This window comes from Mastigoproctus giganteus, chromosome 7, assembly GCF_048544385.1.
Source record: "Mastigoproctus giganteus isolate SK-2022 chromosome 7, ASM4854438v1, whole genome shotgun sequence".
Taxonomy (NCBI): Eukaryota; Metazoa; Arthropoda; class Arachnida; order Uropygi; family Thelyphonidae; genus Mastigoproctus; species Mastigoproctus giganteus.
In genome coordinates this window covers 54,769,378-54,797,025 of record NC_143581.1, presented here as the reverse complement: position 1 = coordinate 54,797,025, position 27,648 = coordinate 54,769,378, and the positions used below count along the sequence as shown (strand labels likewise).

Here is a 27,648-nt window from a genome sequence, read left to right as displayed (position 1 = left end):
GAATCCTTCGTATTTCTAAGACAGGTACACAAAAACATTTTATGTACGTTAACATTTTCCAGTGTTTGATGAAGAGAGGAATTAAACAAATCAATAGAGCGCATATGAGAAACTGAAGGCGTTTTATACAGATCAGATCAAAGTAATCGATTTTACACGGAATGTTTCTAAAAACTGGATGAATCTGCTCATTAGAACAAAATCTACCGACGGAGTTTTGAAATCCGATATCTTTATTTACGCAAACTTACTTTTTATTTTATATAACATGGCATTGAATTTTTTCAACGACTATAATCATTTCTTCTAATTCCATATTGCGGAATATATGTTGTTATACTCAACTACTGTAACTCAACCACTCAACTACAGTATTTGATGACAGTGCATTTGTCTTCAGTAACCGTCCACAAATATCTGCGGCGTTCATTGAAATATATCTGTCTCTTTATATTAAATACTGTAATACCCTCTTTAAGCTTTATTATTTTTTTTTTTTTTTGTCAGCTATCTATCAAAGTTACTTTTTTTTTTTTTGCGAGGATAGTTTTTTTTTGGGGGGGGGGGTATTGTGGGAATGTGTAAACGCAGAGGCAAGACCTGTGCGTGGTGGCAAGTGTTTCTGGCCACTTCGCATCCTATAAATGACCCGTTTGTTGCGCCCTACGGGACCAGTCGATACCACCAAGCAGCATTTGTTTCCCGCACGACCTTAATTGCCCTTCCATTTAACAGCTGTCGTAGTAGTGATGGGGAAGGGGAGGAGACTCCGCCAGACCGTTAGTAGTGCCACAGACACGAATAACGCGGATGAGAAAGTGTCCATTTGCCCTGATAAAATATGGCGAAGATATAACTGCATTGCTCAGTGGCTGAATATAATGGTCGCTTCCAGTGAACAAAGCACCCGAAATACGCAGTGCCTATATAAAATGTACATGATGCGTTTTATTCATTTATTTTGATTATTTTGATTAAATTTCATAAAAAGAAGATTCATTTGGCGCTCCCATCTTATATATGGAGACTGACCTACTGAAAACCATCACTACTAAGGCAAAAGAAGTGTGATAATTCACAACTTTATTTATTATTATTTTTTTAGATTGTACTTCTTTAGTATAAAGCTCGCCTTTGCACATAATTTTACATTGCAGTAAAAGTTTTTAGTAGCACTGCTTTAAGTTCCGAGAGATTGCGACAATTATATAAATTAGCATGGCCTTAGAAGGCGAATCTTAAATGACATAATAAAAAAAAAAAAAAAAAAAAACCGCCGGTAACAAACGTTCCAGGCTTTGCAGGACCCAGGAAAGTATCAACGGAACGTTATGCTTGAACTGGAAAATATCAACGGAACGTTAACGATTTATTTTTTATTTATTTATTATTATTTTTTTTTTTTATGTTTATCCAGTACATGCAAACATTGCTAGTTTTCATCGGTTCTAACATTCGGACGCCATGATTAATTACGAAAGTGTTTAAATTTATAGTCGAAATTAATTAGAAATATTTAAGATTTATTTAATTTTTTTTTTTAACACAGGCTCACGTGAGCCAGCGACACTAGTCTCGGGCAGCAAAATTTTATAGAGAATATAAAATAAGTGTGAAAAATTAATAAAAATATACGAAAATATTCCCATATTTGTTTGTCATTTACACGTTTTGCGTTTCTCCATATGAATTAAATTCAAATGTATTTTCCTGGTCACTCCCCATTCCCCCCTTTCCTATTTGAACCACACTCAAATGCCCGGATTTTTCCGCAAGAGAGAAAAAGCTACAGAGAGGGATTCTAATAAACAGTGTCTTAAAGGAGCAGAAAAATACCTGAAATCGCCACTGAGTACAGAACCTCTAAAAGAGGGCGCTTGGTGCAGTTTCAGTGTTGGCTACGCCATAAAGACAGCCCTGCTGATAAGGATGTGGTCCCCAACATCACTTCAAATTTTATACTTTAAAGCATTAAGTAGTGAAATTTGGAAATTATCCATAACAAATAATTATAAATATTTAAGATTTATTTAATATATTTTATATATTAAATATATATTTATTAATGTATTTATTTAATAACCGAAAATTATCCATAAAAAGAATGATAACAAAATAAGTTTATACTTCTAGACAGACATACAGCAAGAGGAATTTGCTACGTATATATGTATTTGTAATTTCAACTCTTTCATCACTGATAAATAAAATGAACTTTTTAATCATCACTCTATACCTGTTTCCCACAAAACGCATATTTCAGAATAATCTATGAGTCACAGGTATTTCTGAGCAATTCTTGTGACGCATAAATGTTACCGATTATTGCAACAATTATTGTGCTATAACATTTGTAATAATTGTTGTGATGCAACAACAATAATTGCTGTTATCAACCAATAGTTCACCGTTGTCTGCTCTACCAGTGTTTTTATAAATCGTATGCGCGTAACTAAAGTAGACTGCATTTTTCGCGCTCTTGGGTACCAAAAGTTGGTAGAATCGCCGTCCCCCCACAACACCGGGTGGAAAAGACCCTAGTTCGAGTCCCGTCGACGACGTGAGGATTTTTGAGGGCCTTTTTCGCAACGTGACTGAGTTAATCGGTCTCCGAGGATAGCATGATTTTTTCCCCCCCGGAAACTCGGATTTTTCATCCAGCAAACAGAAAACCGACCATAGAACTAACGCAATTTACAGACAGTACATACGAAGCAATATGGCCTTAGCTGCTGATGCTCCTAAAACTCTACTACTATTGCACTTTTCATTCATTCATTTACTTGTCCTACGTGATGTCCTCCAGAGCATTAATTATAACAGCAGGAAGAAAGTAAACATTTCTATTTAGCCGATCTCAAGTGGAGAAAGTAGAATTCTCCTCAACAGTGGAATATTCCGGGATTTTCATCCCCACGTGCTGTGCTGGGATTAAAATCCCTGATGCATGAAGACATTTGTACCTGAGTACTCGATGCCAAAAATTTCAAGAACAAGGATATCGTCTGCTACTGGTTACGTTCCAGTAGGACCTTTCTTAATCGCCTACAAAATTATAAGATGTGAAGAACGTCGCAAACCGCATACTCGTGGTAATTTTCACGTCCTTATTCTTAAGAAACGGGTGTAAACTTTTAAGTGGAGAAACCAAATTTTTTGTTGAAAATTTGAAAAATATGAAACCAAATTAATTTTATGCAGTCCTAACTTGTTACTTCTAAGCTATCAAAGAATATACCTAAGAGTATGTATGTTAACACAGATAACCCCAGGGGCTCACAACTGGTGAGTATGGGCTTGGCACACCCAGGGTCCTGAACTGGATATCATTATTCTTCTCTTTTTTGGCGATTGTCTCTCTCTCTCTCTCTCTCTCTCTCTCTCTCTCTCTCGGTACTCATTTTTGGCTGGTGCAGCATAAGCCTCAGGCTTCCTTGCACTATATGGCTAATAATAATAATAATAATAATAATAATAATAATAATAATAAATTCGTTCAGAAGGCTATCCGTTATTACCATACTGTGCTTCATTTCAAATGTCATCCTCCCCACACACACTAACTTCTAGCCCATGCTGCGCTCAGTTAATCATCTTCCGTAACTATCAACAAGCTCACTACACTTGATTTCGACCGCTCATTCTATGTTTCCAATTCATTATTCTATATATTATTTATTTATTATTATAAATAAATGTAGTTCCGAAAGCTCAAGGTGAAAAGCTATAATTTACACTATATATACTAACAGAAACCAATTTTTTTTTTTTCTCTTATTGAAGTTTAGTTCCAGAAATGCTGCAGCACTTATATCAGTTTCCAGTGTTTGAGACTTAGTTGTGCATCGCATCCTGGTAACACCCAACTAAAAGTGGACAAGTCTTGATGAAAAAAGTACAGTAGTATGGCAGCACCCTCATGCCTTTATTATATCAGCTCTAAATAACATTAAACACGGTGTTAAGTTTGGAGTATTTCAACTTGCAATTATTTTTCCTGCCAGTTTTGTTTTATCAAGCATACTAAACGCACACCACGCTCTAAATTCATACCGTTATGACGTCAACTGTTAACGGGTCCGGCGCCGTCTGCGTTAAACAGGTGGTTCACACCTGTTATGCAAGACAAGATATCATCCTGTGATAAAAACGTCAAGAAACGAGGCCAACTCAGACAACTGCTGCTGTTTCCTGCCTCTGCAGAAACTTTTGGACGCTTCCTCTTCTGTTGACTACGATCCACGCACAGATTGTGGCTCTCCAGACGACAGACATGTGTTTCTGTAGTTCCCGGTACGTGTGAGAGAATGTTGAAAGTATTAATAAGAGATCTACGTAAACAAACCAATGACGCATCAGAAAAAAAAAAAAAAAAACTTACTACAAATATCGATAAGAATGCAAAACGTTTCGAGTATTCTTTCTCATTTTTCTTCAGTGCAGAGGATGAAAACAATAAACAAGCACTGTACAAAGAATTGGATATCTGAAAAATATATCCATTTAATCTGGGAAAATGAACCAATCCTCATCGCTGTATAAAACAGTCTGCTTCTTGTCGAATACGCTTCCTGATGCTAATCGTAATGCAGATAACGCAAAAGTGTAACATGCTTATGGAATAATGTTAGATTGGTAAAAATCCCAAATGCTTCCTCTCCTCGGATCGGTCCTTGGAACTACGATTTCAAATTTTATCTCGTTTCGTATAAACTCGTGCATGAAGTGAGTTAAGTTATTTATCTGAATCAAAAAAAAAAACCGAAGTGTTAAAAGTTTTCCAGTTACTGCAGTCACCTTTTGCCTGCTTTCTTGATAAACTTGTTTTCTACAAACTCTAAACGCCATCAAGGGCATGAACTTCCCACTAACTTCATAAACATCGCATGGTTCGAGGTCGTCGTGTGTCCGACCAAGCGAAGTTCAAGGTCTTGACTGACGGAGGGTGTGTAAGGAAACAGGTGGCATGCACAAGTCCGGTCGTAGTGCATGCACATAAGGTTCCTCATGTCCACTTCCGCTCTCTTGGAGAGTGGATCGTCCGCACCAATTATTTCAGGTGGCGTAAACTGGAAAGCTAACAAGCAAATAAACATATGACGTCACGAAATCAAACTGTCGGAGTAGGTCAATAGGGTGCTTTTGTTTCTCCTATGCAAACTTTTTAAATTATGGCTTAATATGATCCAGGAATAACGTACTCAAACACGTTATTCCTGGATGGTAAGCACACTGCTAGTTTAAGCCAGTATTCTGTCTCAAAAAAAAAAAAAAAAAAAAAAAAAAAAATGTACGGCTCATTTGATGTTTTACCAATTTATTTGCAGCAATAAAACAGTTACAACGGTGGCCATAATGAAAATTATTTTATTTATTTCAATAATAGTTTAACGCCCAAATAAAAAGAAGATAAACGTTAGGAGACATTTCCATTCAAATACGGTTAGTACATGCGAACTACACGAGATGGCGCTAAATGACCTAGCTCCATATACAAAATTTCAAATTGTTAAGCATAATACCAATAAATAAACATTTAACGTATTTCCTTTGGAGGAAAATATTGGTGTCAAAGCATAATAGAAAGTTATTAAAAAGAATAAGCCACGCAGCTAACACCAGGAAACTTTTTTTTTTTTTTTTTTTTAACAGTGGCAGGGGTCAGCATCAAGACAGTGAACATCTCATCTCGTGAAAACGTGAAGATGCTGCACGTGATAAAATCTCTAATACATCTTACCAGTACAGCAACGCAAACTATAATAAAACCATACGTCTTTGGATGTCTGATGATTACGAAAGCGTAAGAAAAGCAAAAAAAAAAAAAAAATTCGACGTTTAGTGTCAACGATTTATAGAAGACAGGCCTATTTATCATCAGCTGATGTAGCACGTGACAAGAAAGGCGGAAATTGTTGTCTAAGAAGCAATGCCTGTTGTGAACAGTGCTTTGACACAGATGACTGAATAGATAAGAAGCCTGCCACATGACCCGTGTTTCGTGATGTCAGAGTGTGTAGGAATCGACCACAATAATCTACTCATAAATAGTCTACCAGGATGCACGGCCTACCACTCCTTACTCACGAAGTCAAGTTGTGTGAACTCTAACAAGAATAAGACTATAAAAAATAAAATCAGCTTCTCTCCATTTGAACTATTTTTTTTTACTTTAAACGCCTTAATATTTCGTTCTTTCCTTTTTGAATATATTTCTTTATCTTTCATTCATATTCTCTCTCTCTTACATAGTTTCTCTCTGAAGGAGAACACACCCAGGCCAGGGCTATTCACGCAGTTTTAAAGTACAGAGAAAATAAGAAAGCCCTGCTCAACCGGATTGGGTGTTACCAGCTCAGAAGAAGGAGGCAAGGTTATGGTGCAGTAGTCAACGAACTGAGGCAACCAGTTACATTTCTCCTTTCTTCTGATTGATGGCATTATTTCTACACATACACCACAGGAGGCTTTGTCCTGAGACTTCTTCAACAGGATGAGGGAGCAAAGGAGTTCGAAACTTTTCAATGTGTCCATCTAGAACAGCATTTACTGTTTTCTGCGGATTTGTCATTGGCACAATTCGATAACAAATACATCCCAACCTGCAGATTAATAAGCCGAAATTTGTACCTTGACTTATAAAGAGAAAAGACACAAACACGCGATCATTCAAAAAGCTCGTATGTGACCGCTAAGGAACTAACATGTTGGCTTTAAATTTTACGTTTATTTACTATAGACCTTATGAATGGGTGTGCGCCAAATTTTATGGTTTTGCTACATGTCTTTCTTTTATATATGTATTTGTGTGAAAGATACTGAAGAAGATAAAAGACAAAAGATATTAGAGGGCCAAAAAGTGAATTATGGTCAGCATCATGTTTGAAATAGTTATGAAAAAAAAAATAATAATAAAAGCGAACTTTATCATTTTGAGTCTGTGGATCAAAGTAACCTCCCCCGATGGTATTCTCCACCTTGTCGCGGTGGGGGGGGCTTGCGTGTCCCGATGACCCGGAGAGCTAAGTCGGCGGTAGCTTAGCTACTGGCAGGGCCTCCCAAGCCGGACAGATCAGAGGGTAGGGGCCAGACTAAGAGAGATACCTCGGTCCTCCAGATTGGGGGTTGCTGCAACGGGCTAGCTCCTCGTTCAGTGTAAAAAATACACAAATGCTAAACGACCTACAAGTGAAAATGGACTGCACTCTCGGAAACGACTCTGCAAACGGAAAAGGACTATGCTTTTGGGATGCTGTAATATTCAAGGCCTTTCAACTAAAAGAAACTTTCTTCCGGATGAACTGCAAAAATTCAAGTTAGACATCGTCATGTTATCAGAGACAAAGAAAAAGGGATGTGGAGAGGAAATAATGGGAGAATACTACCATTTTTGGAGTGGAGTCGATAAGAGTGAAAGAGCAAAAGCAGGAGTTTCTATTGCTGTTAAAAAGAAATTGAGACACAGCATCAAAAACTGGCAATTTATTAATGAAAGAATGATCTCATTGCCCCGACTAATGACACTGCCGATACCTTGAAGGATGAATTTTGGGAGGATCTGAGAGAACTAATAGAAAAAATTCTTAAGAACAGAGATATTTCTAATGGGAGATTTCAATGCAAGAGTAGGAACTGAACAAAATAGCAAAGTTATTGGAAGATTTGGAGAGAAAGAGAGGAACGACAACGGAGATAGACTATGCAATCTTTGTGAACAGTTCGACTTGAGAATAAACAACACATTTTTCCAACACAAGGATATCCATAAATATACTTGGTCACAGGAGACAAGACAAATTAGATCAGTTATAGATTACATTATTTCAAAACATTCAGGAACATATGTATTGAAAGATGTCAGAGTTTATAGAGGAGCTGAATGTGGATCTGACCATTTTCTTGTTAAAACAACACTGAGGTGGAACTGGATTAAGAAAATACGTGTGGACAACCAACAATGCAGGGAAGGAGAAATGCTACAAGTGGATCAATTTAACGTTGACCTACTCCAGGACGACAGCATTAGAAACAACTTCACCCAGAGACTGGATGTTGCAATTAACATAGAGATAAAAGGTAATACTGAAGAAATCTACGAATATTTAAAAGATACTGTTAAAAAAAAATAGCTCATGAAATTCTAGGCAAAAAGAAGAGCCAAGGACCAAAAAAGACCTGGATTACAGAGAAAGTAAGAGCTGCTGTAGAGGAAAAGAAACTTGCATATCAGAAATGGCTGGGTGATAGGAATGATGCATATAGGAACATTTATGTTGAAAAAAAGAAAATAGCCAATCGGTTAGTAGTAGAAGCGAAAAATGAAGAATGGGAAAGAAAATGCGCAACTATTAATGGCAAATTGGGCTTCAAGCAATCAGCGGAATCGTGGAAGGTCCTTAAAGACTTGAGAAAACAGAATAAACACAAACTTCAAAAATTCGCTGTTTTATTTTTAAACCATTTGAAAACGTAAATGGTATTTTCAGTTTCTTCTGTTACTAGTGATGAGCATAATCGTGAGGTCATAATGGATTATTTAGATTATGGTAAATCATTTGAATGATTCATTCGAAAGATATAATCGAATTATTTCATTCGTTGATATCATTTGAATGATTAGTAGTTAGCGACCACTAATTATTCGATTATTGAAATCTCTCGATTACTAACCATTCGATTACGCTTATCACTAGTTACGACACAGAACGACTTGGCTGCACTGCTTGCTAGCTGCTCGTTTTTTTCAAACATACTACTACATTTCAAATACCCATAGCTTCGTAACTGTTGAGAATCGAACTCATGTTGACATAACATTTTTAATGTGAAAACATCTATAGCGGCACCTAACAATGGAATGTAACGAAAATGCGAGACGAAAAAAGAAATTGTTGAAAAAAGTTGTATTGTTGCAGTCATATGACAAATACTTGTATTGTTGCAGTCATATGACAAATACTTGTATTGTTGCAATCATACTATTCAACAAATGGCTAATTAGGCTATTGGCTTGAATTTCGCTCAAGTCTTCCAAGCCAAGGATGTTTTCACATAAAATAAAACATCTTTCGTGCGCACGCGGTTTTTTTTTTTTTTTTTTTTTTTTTAACTCAATGGCTCCAGAAATCACTAGAGGTTAAGACAAAGTCGTGGGATACTCTGTATATTAAGAAATTTACTGAGAACACCTCAATACATATTCTCTTAATGACGTGAAGGCTATGTTTCGAGCCCATGCTACCTCTCATCATTAGGCCTCATGAATGTGGAACTCATATTTGGCTCAGATTCGCTATTGACTGAGCCTGGCTCTGATTGTTCTTATACAATAATTACTTTAGTTTAGAAATGAAAGATTTAACTCTATGATGTCTTGTAGAACACTTCAGTGCTGGTACTCTCCGTAGTTGAATAATTATACAAATAGATTACATGTATTCCGCTCCCTCGTAGACAAGATCAGCGATCCAATGCACCCCGGAATCGGAGACCCGTGGACCCCAAAATACATCGAATCACCGCCAATCTTTAAGCGAGAGAATACAATACATCCGTATTTTAAAAACAATTTAAATGATTTGAGACGAAATAAATACATATTGAATCCATATTCTTAATACTTTAAAAACTAATATTAAAACAAAAAAATGAAGAATCCTATAAAACATTAAGAGACAAGAATTTTGTACTTCCCTGAAGCGGACGGGGCTTTTTCGACCAGGGTCATGATCACATTAAATTGTTTTTAAAATACGGACGTATTGTATTCTCTCGCTCAAAGATTGGGGGCGGTGATTCGATGTATTTGGGATCGGGCTTGGGGTCCAAGAGTCTCCGATTCCGGGGTGCATTGGATCGCTGATCATGTCTACAAGGTAGCGGAATACGTGTAATCTATTTGTATAATTATTCAACCACGGAGAGCATTAGCACTGAAGCGTTCTACAAGACATTATAGAGGTAAATCTTCCATTTCTAAACTAATTTACTTACCGGTATATCGTAGAATGTATTGAGCCATTGCTGCTCTGTTAACTATTAATTATACAATAATTACAAACTAAGTCTGGCTCAGTTAGTATTTGATCGACAACTAAAAGCGTTTCATCTTCGTGAGGACTGATAGTGAGACGTATTGTCTCCAAACGTAGCCTTTAAGTCATTAAGAGTATGTATTGAGGTGCTCTCAATAATATATAATCACGTGGTATGCGCATCTTCGTGTAATAATTAACCTTAATCTTTAAGGCTGTTAACCACGTAATGTTGTTCTTATACATTAAATAAGACTACTTATTTTAAAATATTCCTTCAAGCTTCATCAAAACTAGGCATGCAGCTTCCCAGGCTCTCCTCAATCCAGCATTCATTAATGTGAAAATACTGTCCAATAATGCATTCGAAAAGTATACCCTGAGTGAAAGTAAGAGGGGGGGGGAAGAGAGGGATGTATAGAAAGTCCTGGGCATACAAGGACATATAAACAAACTTTCACTGGCCTCTTACGGGGGAGAGGTCGGATCCCCACTCTTTCCTATCAGTGCTGTTAAGTGTTGTTCTCGAAAAATACTGCTGAGAGACATCTGTTTTAAGTTGTTGCTTAGCAATGACACTTCTGCTGCGCTTGGAATCGCTGGTACTCGATGTTCTTGTGTTTGATGCAGCAGCTTCTGCGGGTAGATATGAATGATGAGTTAGTGACTCGTGCAGAAAGAGATTGGAGCCCGCCATCAAACAGCTGCAGGTTCAGTAGTCTGGTTGGATTTTTTGTTTTCTTAATATTTTTCCTTTGTGTCCTTTTCCGTCAAGTTTTCTAAAGATCGCGTTCGTCCATCTACTCACCTGCCATAGAGAAGGATTTGATTTTGATGAGTGCACGCGCATACGTCTGCAGAAAACACTAGCGCGCATGCTCCCAAGGATCAGCAAACGTCTCAGCAGATGTGCGAACAGATGCCGTCTATAAGAACGTTAGCGAGCGACACAATGCCGATCCGGAACTTATTGTTAGGCGAATTGTCGCAGTGTGAGCGGTTCATTCTTTCCAAGTAGTCCGCACGCTCTACAGAGTAGGGGAATTACGTCTGTAGAGAACCCCAACGCTACTTCATTGTTCTGGCACGCGTCGTGCGCCGCGTTCGACACGTGGCACGGAACGGAACTGTTCCCCCTCCCCTTTTTTTAACCTCGTGTACGCAAGTTACCGTTACGTTATCGAAATTCAAACTGATGACTGCTCCTGTGATCTTCATCCTGTTATTTTACCTCTTTCTATTTTCTGTATTCATTCTTTATTAACGTACATTTTCAATCGTCTGATTGAATATTCACTTCTGCCTGTCTTTTTTTTTTTTTTCTCTCTCTCTCTCATTAATTCTACCACAAGCTATTAAGAGACGAGCTCACGTATAGATCAGCATTCATTTACAATGAGTAATGAAACCTCCGTTATTTGTATTTATAGTTCTTTCTGTGTACTCATCAAGAAACGTTAGTTTTTTTTTTTTTTTTTTTAACTGAAAAGAAGAATACGTTGGGTGCCGCAAAAACATTCCAGGGGTACCACGTAATTTGGGTTTAACTTACTTAAACTTCTTTTTTTTTTTAAATTATGTTTATTTCATTATAAAAAGGTGTACGGTACCTTTTTAATTTTGTGGTGATCTATAATTGATGTTTATTTAGTATCTCTATATAAAGAATAAAATTATCATATATATATATAAAAAGATCGAAAACCACTGCACTAAGGTAATTGTATCTGACAGCGAAATAGTGAACGTGGACAACAGTTTCAAAAACTAAATCCAACAATATGGTAAAGCATTAATTGTCCTTCAACTTGGAAAACCTCTAACTTATCAAAACATGTACACTATTTTTAGGGTCCGTAGTCTAACGAAGGACCCTTATAATGTCACTCGATTGTCTGTCCGTCCGTCTGTCACAGCATTGTATCTCTGGAACCACTCAACCTATTGACTTGAAATTTTGCATGGGTTTGTACATCATGTGGGCCAACATAACGCCATATTGATCGTTGTTGACCAAAATTTGTCTGAGAAGGAGGGTCAATGTGGGGGGACAAAAATATTGTCGACAACCTATAGCTTATTATACACTGTTGGAAAATATCAACGAGTAGGTTTAAAATATAATTTTAAAATATTTTTAAAATTAAAAATTATGGCGCCAGACGGGAAAATGTGAGTAATTTTCGTGTTCCCCCGTTCTATTTCCGTCGCTAATGGAGCTAAAAATCACATTAGTTATGCTTTATTCGATGCTTACCAAGAGAAAACTATTCCGATTGAAAATCTATCATTTACTTTGTGTTAACATTAAAAAAACAATTTTGTATTGCAATTCGATAGCGCACTTCTTTGTACTAAGTAATTCTCCTTTTGGTGACAAAAAGGTTGCCAAACAGTTGGTTAATAATTCTATAAATGTCATTTATAAATTTTGCGACGAGAAGTATTTTTTAACAATTTTCAAAGCTGGAGTTGTCCCAGCAAGGAGATACTCAGAGAGCCAGTGTTGAGGCGGTGGTGGTGGAGAGACGCCTGTGCGGAGTCTTGTACGGCCCTCACCTGCCAGTCGCTTATCCCCGAAGACTTTAATCGCTTCTCCAGGAAGAAGTCGGAGTCGCTTCTCCCACACTTGTCATTCACAACATCTGAAAAGACTTAAATAGACAACGTTTTCGTTAGTTCCTCAGTTTTAGGCCAAGCCGGGGTACTAGAAACTTTTTTCAGTTAACATAAAGCTTTCTATTTGAGATACTACAGTAACGACCATTCGTGACTATGGACCCTTCATTCTGAGTGCCCGGCATTCAGTAGTTGAACGATTTATTTACGTACAGGAGATCCTGTCCACGTATAGTTAACCACTTCGTTAGATGTGCAAAAAACTGGATGGGTTTACGTACTCCAGTTTTTGAATTTTAAATAATATTTTTAAGGGTTTAAAGGCTTTTGTATAAACAAAAATTTACTTTGGATTTCTACGTCATTTTAACTTAATGGCCTTCTTACTAGTTACAGAATTTAAAATGCATTCGGTTTATAGAGATTATAATTACTCATTGATAACTAATCTCCCTGTGAGTGGCGGCTAAAGGAATCAGTATAAGTGTATAGTAAGAAATATTCATTAAATTTACTTACCGGTAGATTGAAAATAATAATAAAAAGTAAATAAATATTTTAAAAAAATAATAAATAATCGCATAGGTTTAGTGAAATCTTCACTTCATTTATCCCAGTGGCATACTTGTTTATGGCGTTCAGAGTTATCAAAAATGTCAAGAGAGTCATTTTGTTGAATAGGCAACTACTCTAAACCTAACGCGGTCGAAAACTAGGAAGGGATGTTCAAACTTTTGTTCTGCCGCACCTCGTGACATTAATTTTTTTACGAACATATATGGAAACAGTGGTACTTAAAAGGGAGGCGTTAAAAGTTTTTGATAAAATTTCCAATGCGGCGTCGCTAAAAATTATTTTTTTTAGTAATACCGCACTGGTGTGTGCGTACGCGAAACCCCCCAAGAGTCGATTGTGCATCCCAGAAGCATTGCAGACTTTCACGCCAGTAATCTAAAGGATTTTTGCAACATAAATTATGACATTTTTTTCCATGGCGACCAAAATCTATATCCTGGTATCTTCCCTTTCTTCCCCTAAACCAGCGTTTCCCCAAACTGTGTTCCGTGAAAAATCCTAATTAATAATTTAAAAAAATAAATTTTGCATATTTGTAGCGTACAACACTTTTGTATCATTATAATCTTTAACATTATTTTTTTCGGTTATTAATATACTGGTAGACTAATAATCAAATAGACCGCGGAACACTTTATTTTGGCGGGCTTTGCATAGAGAAGTATGCGTAGAGGTAATGCCATCTACGTAAAAGTAGCAATGTAGTAGTCTGATATGCTATTCGTATGCGATTTGGACTGGAGTACACGGGTTGAAAGAGAGGTGGAAGCGAACCGATATCATAACTAAACTCACTTCCTTGTATAATTTTTTTTTTGATAATTATCAGTATTTCGAAATATTATTATTGAAACATGTGACCATGGATTTGTAGTTGAAAAAAAGAACTTTAAAACGAAAAGCAAGTACTCCTAGTAGTGCAACTGTGGTCGATGAAAACGAAACACAATATTGTCACACTTCAAAAGGAAGGATGAACAATCGCAGCCTTTTGTTCCCCAAAAATCCGAAGTGAAAAAACAGGAGCCAACTAATAAAAGACCAAAACGAAAACATGATGACAGTTCTTTGAATTTTGGTTTTACATGTGTTGGAAATAAAGATGCTTCTGATGCACAGTGCGTCATATGTAATAAAATATTAGCAAACAGTTCTTTGGCTCCCGCTAAACTTTTGTTCCGTGAATATGTTGTGAGATTAAAAGTGTTCCGTGACTAAAAAAGTTTCGGAAACGCTGCCCTAAACTATGTACTACACTAGATAGTCTAGCCGTTTAGGGAACGGGATTTTCTTCTAAACTGTACAATACAACGGTCCTCTCAGTAGAAAGTAAATACAGTATTTAACAATGTACGTAACCGTAAGTAAATGAGCAATATAGTCACAAAGGTATGGTCAGCAGATATCTTCTTCTGGCATTATAACCCAGAGTGGGTCTTAGCCTTCTCGATAATGTTCCACTTAAAGACCATGAGAATAAGTTGGAGAATCAAACGTCTCCACTTCTTATTCTCATGGTTTTTAAGTCCTTTCGTCATCCATCCATCTTTTTCGTGGTCTTCCTCTCACTCTCCTCCCTGTAGGTTTCCATTTCATTATACTCTTGGTCAGTAGTACTGGTACAATAATTTCTTTGATTTTTTGGCAAGCTATAGACTAGACAATTTTTTTTTTTTTTTTTAATGAGACAGGTAAGGTGGGGTGGGGGGAGGAGAGAGAGAGGATTACTTGATTCCCATACTAACTTAAAGTTTCCATACTAAATATTACAATTAAATGAGCAATACATTCCTCACATTTATTTTTAATAATAATAATAATAAAAGATTCTTAATGAAAGCTAGCTCTTCACAATACTATGACAGTCTGAAAGAAAAGAAGATTAGAAGCGGACAAAGGTGCAAGCAAATACAGTGCAGATTTTAAATGAGTCCGTAATTTTATCTTTTTAGAATCAAAACTCGGTAATTTTGGAAAAACAAAAGAACTTCCATCCTCCTTTGTTTCCTTCTCTTCGAAAAACGGGGTACTCGATTTGTATACCCTTTCTTTAGATCTACAATAACCATGGCGTGAGGGAGTAAAGCATTTCTCTTTTCTTTGAACTCGTGTCAGTTGCCATAGGAACGCAGCTGCTATAGTAACCGATATCACGTATATTAGTGGGAGATTTCATGACAACAGTGAAATCGAATAAAATTAATAAGCAAACAGCAAGAAAGAAACAATTAGGTTTGCCGCAAACCTTTTCAGGAATGTTGTGATTGTTTTAATGCTTGGGTACAGAGAAAGTTTCTTTAGATACCTGACAGAGATCGCAAGAACAGGTACTACCGGGGCTGTAATTATCCCTTGGACCGCTGTATTAATGATAGGGAGCATCAGCAGGGTAGGCACATAAAAAAGACGGACGCCTCGAGCACACAACGTTTGGCGCCAACAAGGCCTGGGCACGCACTCCGCGCGGTAAACACATCGTTTAACAGTGTTTGATACGTGGGTTGCTTTCAGGTAAAAAAAAAAAAAAAAAAAAACATCTTCAGAAGGACAGGGTGCTTTACATAAACTATGAAAAGGAAACTCATGCGTAACCACAGCAACCGGCAACTACACGGTTAGTATTTAACTGTCTATGCAAATTACGGCTTATAACCTCAGAAAAGAAATTGAGATAATTTATATCGAATTAAAGAGCGAAAGGTGTTCAGTCAAATCTGGCAGGGCTACCGCTGATCACGAGACCTTCATGAAATATCTGCTAAGCCTAACAGATGCTTCACAAGCTCTCTGGTAGGCTTAACAGACAGAAGTTACACAGAACTTCTGTCACCAAACAATAAAAAAAAAAAAAAAATTAATGAAAAATAAAATAAAATATTATTATTATTATTATTATTATTATTTACTTGTCAGAGATAAGAAGGAAGTGGCTGGTGGTCAGTAGATATACTGGCACAATAATTGCATTGATGTTTTCTTTTTTTGTTAAGCGTGCGTGTTACCGAGCACGATATTCTACTCATTGTCCTGTCGTCCGACTGATCCTACCCAAATAACAACTGCAATTGCAGTTAACGAACGCAAAGCAAATCTATCGTCACTTATTAGGGCCCAATGAAAGACTCGCAGAATTCGTGATTGAATACCATCCGTTTTCCACTTCGTGAAGTAATCCGAACACGAAACTGTAAATCATCTGTACTTTTTTCTACATTTTATTTTTTATAATTTAGAACTCTTCGTGACGATCATCTCTTCCAGCAAAGTAAAAGAAAATTTCAATTCGGCAAATATTCGGATGAATCAATTTGGTAAACGAAGTGGATTCCATCGTATTGACCTAGAAGATTATTATTAAATCTCATCGTAGCCTACCTTATATTAACAAAAACGGCTATGATAATTATTAATTACTTTAAATTTTAAATATTTTTACAGATAATCCGAAACTGAAGAGCCAACTGTAGAAACTGCAAACACAACCATTCAAACTAGACAGAACGAACTGAAGGAAACAACGCAGGAAGCTAGTAAAACATCAATAAAGCTACAAGTATTTTCACCTATGATCGAAAAAGAGACAGAGCACTCGTATGCCAAAAAGATGATTTGTCTTTTTCCGATTAACTACTACCTATGGTCAATGGCGGATGTTAACTCTAACAGTTAAGAACATCCGCCTCACCGAACGGAAAATTATGTTCCTGGAGAAACTAGGTTTTCGGATTGCAAACACAAAACGATCGCATACATTTTCTGGAATAGTCACTGTCGATATATACATTGCATCCAAAATCTGATGCTGAAACTTGTACGGGGAATTTCTGGAGTTGAAGATATAGCAATGATAGATTAGGATACGAAACGCCCTTTTTATTTTTAGCGTTATTTTGGATAAGCAAAAATAGTAGTCATTTCCGTGGCTTCTCAGTTCACCCCAGACGTACAAATAGAGAAAGGCGCTTTCCACCAGTCTTGATGTACACTGATACGGGAATTTAAATTATTATTTCAAAGGTACCCAAGCATATGTTTTTAGCTGCCCTATATTTTAACAACTTGCAAACGCGCACTTATACTTGTATGTTTTTGTTTGCAGAAATGTGTGCGTTCATGGGCCGATTTGCATGTTCTGTGGGCTAAAAAAACCGAATAACTCGCGGGGAACTCTACTCCCTTCGTCTAACATCGGCTAACCACAGCCTCGATTGAAGAGCACTTTAAGAAATTCTGCCAGTTGTTGACACACACATATATACATCAACTCTCACAGACATAGTCGGGATAATTCTGTCCATGATGAGGCCGCGTTTACTCTGGGTGACTCCTTTATTAAGTACGCCTACTTAACAACGAAGAGATCTCCTTTTAGTTCTCAGAACTGGCATAGACTGAATGACGTGCCCAGAGTACCCCAGGGATGTTAATCCATGTTGACTTGACGGCTTTCTACAGTTGTTACAAACTGGATGGTTACAAATCTTCACTCCGAAGAACTTGTTCCACATTATCCCACGGTGCTCAATTATCTGAGATCCGATCACCATAGTAGGTGGAATTCACTTATTCCTGTAGCCACTTGTGTACATTTCTGGCTTTATGACACGCGCGGTATTCTGTTGGTAGTACCTATAAGATCATTCATTTCCTGGAAAGAACGCTAGAAAAATGAGCGAGTGTGGTGGTTCTTACATTGAGTGATATTTTCACAAAGTTGAAAGACTGTATTTTATGTATGTGACATTCGGTTACAATATCTCACATAATAAATATGTTGCAGCTTATAGCGCATTACTTATTGACCTGCCCTTGTATTTACAGATGAATACTCTGCAGCTATGAAGGGATGCGTCGTGTCGTAAAAAATTTCCAGATAACAATGTAGCATTGAAATGTTGAATGGTATCAAGGGTCCCAATGTACACCACGAAAACGCTTCACCCTTCTCCAGTCATCGCTACCACCAGTCTGCATTGCTGACATCTGGCAAGATGGATCCACGGACTCATGTGTTTTCACCATATAATAGTCTTCACATTGGCATAAAACAGCAGGAATAGGGATTCATCAGACCAGGCAACGTTCCTCCAGTGTTAGTATTTCTTATCTTACTGTAACCTTACCTTCTTGTGTTTGGTGAGAGGAGTGGAATCCGGTTTGGTCGTGGCTACGATACCCCATCTGTGACAAGGTATGACGAGTTATGCGTTCTGAAATGCTTCTTTGGTTACCACTGTTGTAAAGGGTGGTTATTTGACTGAATGTAACTCTTCTGTTATCGTGCGCAAGTATTGTCAGGACACGTTCCACCAATAGGCCAACATTCGTATCGCACTATACGAAAACATGATGCTATTAGAGAATGAGCGCTCAACTTCGTGAAAACGATGGATGTTCCTAACAAGGTGCGGGCCAAAGTTTGGCAACCAGATATCTTAGGGCAGCACAGACCAGACTTTTTCTGAAACGTGGCACATAATTCCATTGTAAACGTTTCTTATGCCACGTGAGGGACAGATTAAAAAGTCACACAATGTAAATCGGATTTGGAAAGGAAGGGAACGTAGATTTAAAATTAGGTTACAAATTAAGTAAATACATTTCTTAAATCAGCAATGCTTTTTTTTACACACATTCCTGTAAAATAGCTAAAAAAATGTTTACGAAAACTTTAAGGTCAGGCACTTAAAGAGAATAAATCAACCATTTCCCTTCCTCACTATTGATCTTAATATAAATTTTATTTTATATTCCGGGACAGTCACGTAGGTCAGAATCTAAGTAAGAGAGTTATGCTAAGCGCTTAAAGTAAGAAAATGAAAACAATTACGTTTATAAAATAAATTGAATATAGTTTAGCAAACCAATACTTGCCCTTACAAAAAAAGTTCCATGCGGAGTTCGGTAGTGCCACTACCTACCCACACTAAAGTGGTGCTAACAAGCGGTATGCAAGGTGTTTCAATTAAAAAGGCACGGACGGATCTGTCTCGCTTATTTTTAGTTTTAGATTATTTGTTGTCTGAATTTTTTTTTTTTTTTTTTTTGCCATATTTCGGCTGAAATTTTTGAATTTCGTGTTAAAATTGGCCTAAGTATTACCGTTTGGGTTTTACGATTTCTAAATTTAAACTGTACCTAATCAACCGTTTTTTTTCCTTAATAGAAAAGTTGTTCCTCGTCCTCCGTTCAGTCTAAAAAAGTCATCATTTCATCATCATTTCTGAAAAAGAACGTAGACCGACTTTATTTGAAGAAAATTAAAAGACAAGCATAAATAATTAATACTCTCAAATTCATAATATTTTTTAAAAAAAATCTATAAAGCATATTAAAATTGAACAAACTTAAGAGATCAAGCTACTGAAAAAAAATGTGGCAGAAGTTGATAGCTGCATTAGATATATATAAGATAAAAAAAAAAAAAAAAAAATGCTAAAACTACAGCTTTGGTAAGAACAATGATGATTTTAGCTTATAATTTATCAAATAAATTTTAAAGCGCATCGGGGCTATCAATAACAATTTTAATAAGTTCTAAATAATTCATCCTGTGGCACATTTTAATAAAACTGGGCGTAGTGTTAATTGCTCCAAGGTCTTCCTTCAATTACTGTAAAAATTAGTTTTTTTTTTTTTTAATCGGCTTTATATCACAGCGATATTTTGTACTGTGTCAATACCAGCTTTTAATTATGACACTGTTTTCGAACAATATATTTCATGTATTTATGTGCGTCAACCCTGACGCACATAAATACTAACTATCTAACTCCCGCTTCTCCAATAAAGGCAGCCATAGCTTCCATAACCACATCTCTGCTGTCAGTAACAATCATTTACAGAGTAACCTTCGCAGTTACGTGTTAATATTAATTGCATATTTATTGTATAATTATGTTAATTTTCATGTATTTTGCTTTCAGACGAACTCTAAGTATAAAGTATACGTGAATCACATTACGTTCAAATACACACGCGCAATACTTCACTTCAACTGGAAAAAGAGTACAAGTTTACAATTTTCTCCAGGACAGCAATATGAAGTTTGCACGCGCTGTTAACGCAGGCTCATTGATGTTTTAACTTTCAAACTGCAAACATGACGTCTGGTTCTCTTCAGAAATCCTTGCCTGAAGCGTATGTAAACAGCATCACAACCGGATTACAAATAGCACGCTCATGATGCTTTTTGCAGAGCATAACGATTGTGGAAGTTTCAACCAATTATCGACTCTTCTTGAGGATATACAAGAGGTTTTTTTTTTGGCTGATGGCTGGACAAAAGAGACAACAACGCATACTGATTTCTCTTTAGCAGTGGTTCTATTTCGAAAATGACACATTAAAGAAATCTTAATTCACACTTCAGAGTCACAGAAATTATATCTGAGTTCAACACCGGCGTTCTGAGCCCTTCCCCTCCTTTTTTTTTGTTAATTTGTTTGACGTACTTACTTATACGCATCCCCTCTCCTTAAAAAAAATATCGAATGCCCTTTATAGATCAAACCATCTCTGGAGATAATTAAAATAAACATTTACCGAGATTTATTCCGAACCATAATAATGGTCAGGCTCAATTTTTACATAAAAAATTCAAAATGTTTAATTAAAGGATACGTTTCATGTGAACCAAATCGCTGGCTCAGACTAACAATCCTATGTTATTCAAGAGTTTTCAAGCATGTACACAATTTTTTTAATTATGCTTTTGTTTCAAAATCTACATCGTTATCCTCAAAATGTCTCGCGAATAAATTAAATTACGAGAACAGGGAAAACCAGTTCCGGATATTTCTATTCAAGCCTGCAGAAGTCAGTTTCATTCAGGAGCGTTTAGATTACTCCTAAGACAGAACACTAATGAGAATGCGTTGACATTCTCATTACAGAAAAGTTGGTTGGGTTGTTTCCAATAAGCGCAGAGGCGGGTAGCAGACTCTAACCTTCTGCATATCGTTGAGCTGGTAAATATATATCTTATTCTGGCAAAAATAATTTGAGTTGCGGCAGCAAACGAGCCACTGTTTAAAATATGATTTCACGTCACAGTATCAGAGTATGCAGTCTTTTTTGGTTACTCATAATAGACTATACCTTACTACAATTTAGGGAAGCAGATATGACACTGAATCTGTTTGTACTGGCTGCAAATAATGTTTCATGTGCTCATAGATGGCATAATACTGGGGAGGGTTAACGTGTTCATCTCTCTCTCTCTCTCTCTCTCTCTCTCCTCCTCTCTCTCTCTCTCTCTCTCTCTCTCTCTCTCTCTCTCTCTCGTCTCTCTCTCTCTCTCTCTCTCTCTCTCTCTCTCTGTGTGTGTGTGTGTAATGGAAAGACAATTGTATGGAGTACTTGGTACAGTTTATCTACGTAATCTATTGCATTCACGTTTCCTATATTAAATAATGCACTTCGTGCATACTAATATTACGAATTTGCAAAGTTGGAGTGGCAAAATTTACTTTATAATTATAAGAACATAGCTAAAAAAATAGCAAATAAATAAATAAAAAAAACAAAGCAAATAAATAAATTTATCATTTTTAGCGCTTATGGGTCGATATAAATCACGTGGGATCGGAGAGAGATTGGAAAGAATACCAGCTTACAAAAGCAATCGAGCCAGTAAAGAAAAAAAAGTAAAACGCAGCAAAACGGCTGCTACCTTTCGTAAGAGAAAGCCAATACTATACAAGAATATGAAACTCATTTTGAAGAACTAGAATAAGAACTAGGAAGAGATCTGCGATGAGTAGGAGCAAGAGCCGCAGCCTGCTTAAAGAATTCATCGAATACAGAAATTGGATATGACTTTACTAGAAAATTTTTGTATGAAATTGCATTTCGCTGCTGTATTCTCAGCATCATCAGGCATCAGTTTTGTGAAGATAAAGCTGGATGTAGGTGTATGGACTGGTTCCACGAATTTTGTTTTATAAAACCTCTAGTGAAAGTCTTTGTATCAACGTGTGCCATTTGCGCTGATTATGAGAGCGAACAAAGACTCAAGACAATATATGCTTGTTTATCTTCTTTATAATTAATGAAAACGAACCACTGTTTTACTTACTTTTGTCCGTTTTGCTCATTTCAGCTTATTTTCCGAAAAGAAGCGTTATTGGTATCTCATGTAGAATAACGCTAATTTATACTTTTCGATATCATTATTTTTTTACTAATCAATAGAATAAAAAAAAAACACTTAGAACTTGCTGAACCTAAGGAACTTAAAACATATATTAAGATTTTTTAATAATTTGTTCTGTCTCTTTGAAAGTACAGTAGAACCTGGATGAGTTTTTCAAGGGACTGGAGGTTTAAAACTCTTGCGCGGGAAAACGTCTTAGAAGGGAAAATGACCTAAGGGTATGAAATATTAACTACACAAATAAAAAATGAAAAGGTACACATACATAAGTTAAAGATGATTTTTAAGTACTATTTTAGAATTTATAAATATTTTACTCTGCCTATGGGAAACATTTTTAAACTAAGGATTTCTAATTGCTTTATATTATGTTCATTAAACTCATTACCAAGTTGGAAGAATGAGCTCCTTTGGAGATGCAACATACCTTAAAAGATCACAATTACAATAAGACAGAGCAACAATCTACTAATTCAGAACTGTTCACAACCATCAGAGCAACGTGGTCTACGTATCCAATTATGGATATCGTTGAACACAATTGCAATATGTCACTTCCCTTATGTTAAAATGTTTCTACTAAAACTGTTTTAGCGCTGAAAGCCTCAGACTACGGAAAATTCACTAATCGAACAAATTAGTGCATGGCATCATTTCGTAGTAAACCGCCGAAGCAGGTGAAATGGCATCGTTTTTGTTATATATCATATTGTGAGTGCCTTCACAACGAATTTCCCTGATATTGAACTACCTCGAATAAGCAAAGCTTCGCCAATGGATTCTCGGCGTATACCATCACCCCACAACCCCTGGGTGGTGGGTATCCGCAGAGAATAAGTAACATCCGTCTTCTCCATTGGCGAAGCGTTGCTTATTGGAGGTAACGCAATATCAGGGCAACTCATTTTGAAGGCATTCACAATATGAGATAAATGTATATCAAAAACAAAACGATGCCATTTCACCTACATCACTGGTTTACTACGAACTAAAATGATACTTGGCACTAACTTGTTCGATTATCAAAAATGTTTATATTATTTAATATTAAAATAAATAATTTCTATATTTAAAAACGTATTAAGTGGGAAAACGTCATTATAATAATACACTGTATATTCTTTATCACGAACTTTTTATGCGGGAAAACCTTTTACCCGGGAAAATAATACATTACAACGTACAGGGTTGAAATTGAGACTTAAGAAACCAAACCTACTCTACAGGGGAAAACTTCTTACGCGGGTTCTGCTGTAACTGTTAAAAGAAAGTAGTGGCGTTATTGGGTCTTATTTCGATTATTATTATTATGCGTATAATTATAACAGAAACTGAAATAAATGCTGGGATTGTCCTCCTCCTCTTCAAATTTAAGAAACTCTTCTCACTAAGTTTGATGAGACCAGAAATAGTATTTTAACAGTTATCGTTAAATTTCCGATTCCATATTGGCTTTTAATTCGTCCGATATGCGAAGGCTGTTAATTTTTACCACTCTATTTAATTAGTCTAAAAGACAAAAATGCGGCGATTTTTATCTTTTGATGGATGTTCAATTATGATGATGTGCTATCTTCAATGTAAGCAAAAAGTCACGGCAAGATGACATATAACAACGATTGTTGGACTTCTGGGAATGACTAGTTCTAATTACTTACTTTTGCAATTAGAATCAAATTACATCAAGGTTGTCAATGATAAATTAATATTTACAATTTGGGTTGCATGAATTTTGAAGCACCTTGTAGGAATATTTCAAAGCAGCAACGTACCAAGTGATGGATGACCACTTCTCAAGGAGTAAAAGGAAAAGGTTCAAACTCTGAATGAAAAGCTACATAATGCAGCTTTAAAAATAGATACTTTTACAGGAATCCGTAGTAAGTTGTTTGTTTGTTTGTTATTTTGGTTTTTAGGAGCATTAGCAACTAAGGCCATATTGCTCCGGGATATGCGGTGGTCATTCCCTGAATGACCTTTCCGCATCCTCCGTATTTGGTGGTGACGGGCTCGAACCCCGGTCTAATCAAGAAGCGTGTGCTACGCACTGCTGCTCCTTCCCACCTGGCTACGGAGGCGCCCGAAGTAAGTTGTTTTGTTATTTGGTTTTTAGGAGCATTAGCAACTAAGGCCATATTGCTCCGGGATATGCGGTGGTCATTCCCTGACCTTTCCGCATCCTCCATATTTGGTGGTGACGGGCTCGAATCCCGGTCTAATCAAGAAGCGTGTGCTACGCACTGCTGCTCCTTCCCACCTGGCTACGGAGGCGCCGGCCCGAAGTAAGTAACATGGCGCAGTAGTAAGAACAAATACTAGCGAAACGTGCAACAGGTACTAATAGATACAATGAGAAGTCCAAATGTCAGTTACATTGCTGGTACACTGGCTGAGCTTACAGTATCACCAGAAAACAATTCTAGACCTCTAACGATTTTGACTTACAGTGCTAAAACTGTCTAGAATATACGCATCGAAGACGAGAGAGATGTAACAGTGAATAAATCCTGAAGATTTGCACTTACTTTTAAAGCTTGTAAAATAGTGCAATAAATTATTCATGAGCATATAACCAATTATCTACAGATAACTCGCAACATAATTACCCTCTCCAAACTCATTTCGGGTACACATGATACTCCTAACATCGATAGCCTTATCATCCTGCCCACGAAAAACAGAATAACTAACCGGCAAACATCTTTGATCAGACCTGCCCTCAACCAAATCAGCTCGCTCAGCCATATGTTCCCAGCAAACACGATTGGACTCCTCAACGACCTGAATATCAACTCAGAGATGATTTGCGTCGACAAAGCCTACAGATCAAAAGTTTTAGCTGATACCTTCACAGTCCTGCAATTTTAGATTTTTCATATCACCATCACTGTACGTGGCTACTGTGTTGGAGGATGATATGCGCTCCTTCTCCTGTTCCTGACAGCCTGCAGCATCTTGCCGGCATCCCCGCACTCTTCTTGGACAGACGCTGAATGTATTTAGAGTATTATGTCGAACCTAATCTGTCTTAACTTCTGTAATTAATTATTGATTCGATCTCTGTATATTTATTTTTCCCTATATTGATATTGCATTCATTTTTATAATTCTGTTTACCCTCCTAGCATTTGATTGCTGTCAAGGGGTGGATATAACTTTTCTTTTACCCGATTAAATAAATAAATAAATAAATAAATAAACAAACAAACTATTTTATAGTAAACAAATACTGTTCGTGAAGCGGACTGTCTATCCGCTCGCCAGTGCTGCCTTATTCATTATGCTGCAGCACGGTGTACTGGCTTTTTCAGACTTCGATTATGTAATTCTTGTTGTTGTTTACTTATATCCTATATTTGTTCTTCCCCCTCAAAGGGGAACTACTTCAACTAAGGTGCAGTAGCTCCAGGACCCCAAGGTTCTGGGGTTTCCAGAATAATGCAATTATCGTTGGACCAGAGCCCTCAGGATCTTAATCGTAGAACTTTTAAAAATGTGTGTCAGAGCCCTAGATTCCCAAAATCCGGCATTCTATGAACCACTAACACACAGGTCCAAAGTTTTAAGACTTCGCTACATCTCACAACGACAGAATCATTCATTATGAGATACAGTCATTCATAATTGTAGCTCATGATGAACAAACTGATTTCGTAAATTTCTGTATAAAGTGTTTGAAGTGGTTCTGCATACTTTCCTCATTAAAATATGATAACCAAACTATTAACTGAATAGCGGATTACTTAACAGGAAGAAAATACGTCGGTATATATAACACGTGTTCCAATCAGCTGCTACTTGTATTTGGTATGCTCTAAAGTGGTAACTGGATCTTTGCTATCTCTTGCATATCAATGACGTGGCCGGTATACGTTCTCATCTCAGACCTAAGACAACTGATACCCTCTGTTGACGATGGTACGTGGCACAGGGTAGGAAAGCTGACTCACTACAAGACCAGTTACTGCTTAACCAAGATTCAAATGAATACAAGACTGGTGTAGCCCATAACAACGTGGGACTAAACATGCATCCAACAGCGTACGATATATGACAATATTTATTTGTGACCTTGTAATACATACCACGGATAAACGAAATAAATAAAAACAGGCGAATTCGCATAAGTTGATTCTGTGGTGAACACATACACATCAAATATGCGTAGTATGCAATTACCAACAAAAAAATACGATCGTAGGTCTGTATCAAAATTCAAATGTCCTTCAAGCAAATAAACACTTAGAATTCCAAAAATTAGCAAATTTCCCTGAAAGCATATTTTGTAGTAACGCAATATTTACTAAAAAAAAAAAAAAAAAAAACACCTTCAAGCAATTAAAATCATAAAGCACAGGCAGATCCGCCTTATGTACACCACCCTGCTGCCCTCTTGTCGGTGCGTTTGCGTCATCGTCAGTAGCGTTACGAGAGCATTTTTAAAAAAGGTATCTAGAATAGCATCAACATAGTTTGGCTAGGAGGAGTGAAATAGCCACATTTTCCAAGTAAAAATGAGACTGCACCTCCTAACTAAAACCTGCTCTACAGTAAGGATTTAGTCGAAATTAGGTTTCGGTATTATTATAAACAGAGGCTCGCGTTTGTAAGCCTCTTTTGGTAGAGAAAGGTAATATATATGCAACTGACAGCCAGTGCCGTGATTTTCATTATTTTATTTCTTAAATGAGTGCTAGAGGCTGCTGTAGGAGTGACATTTAAAATTCCTTTCCACTCGGTCTCAGAAACTAAGAGAAACCATCTTTATATAAAATAAAATAAACAAATTGTTTCTACCTTTAGTTCAACCAGATTACACAAAAATAATAAGATACTGTGGCGAATAATTCCAACTCCCACTGATTAGTACGAAATTAGGTGTCATTGTGTGCAGGAAGCTTAAGGCGAATTTACATTTTGCACTTTGGATGTACATCCACAGTGAAACAGAGTTGAAAGCCTGACACAATATACTTTTTTAACAATACAGTTTCATTTCATTATTTTCCAAAATGTCAGAGGTTGAAATAATGTGTTGGAATCAATTTAATAAGTGTAGCCTTTCCAGAAGAATGTACTAAATTATTAAACAAAATGGGAGGGAAAAAAAAAAAAAAAAAAACGCTAACGCCGTCGTAGAAGGATAAGGCCGTGGGACCAAGTGGCGAGAGCAACTGGAAGTATTAAAAAAAAAAAAAAAAAAAAACCTGTTAACAGAACTCCGTGGAAGATCCTGATATTTATTTTTCATACACGTGTCAC

At 36.7% G+C, this 27,648-nt stretch overlaps 1 protein-coding gene across 1 annotated transcript in view; it reads left to right on the top strand.

The window, feature by feature from the left end:
• The first annotated feature begins 577 nt into the window (after positions 1 to 577).
• The window catches only part of LOC150082909 (uncharacterized), a 62,197-nt gene continuing 35,126 nt past the window's right edge, over positions 578 to 27,648 (top strand). The window contains exons 1-2 of the mRNA XM_090378316.1: positions 578 to 779; positions 8,487 to 8,546. Of these exons, the coding sequence (XP_090234442.1) occupies positions 578 to 779; positions 8,487 to 8,546 (262 nt within the window). The remainder of the gene's footprint in view (positions 780 to 8,486; positions 8,547 to 27,648) is intronic.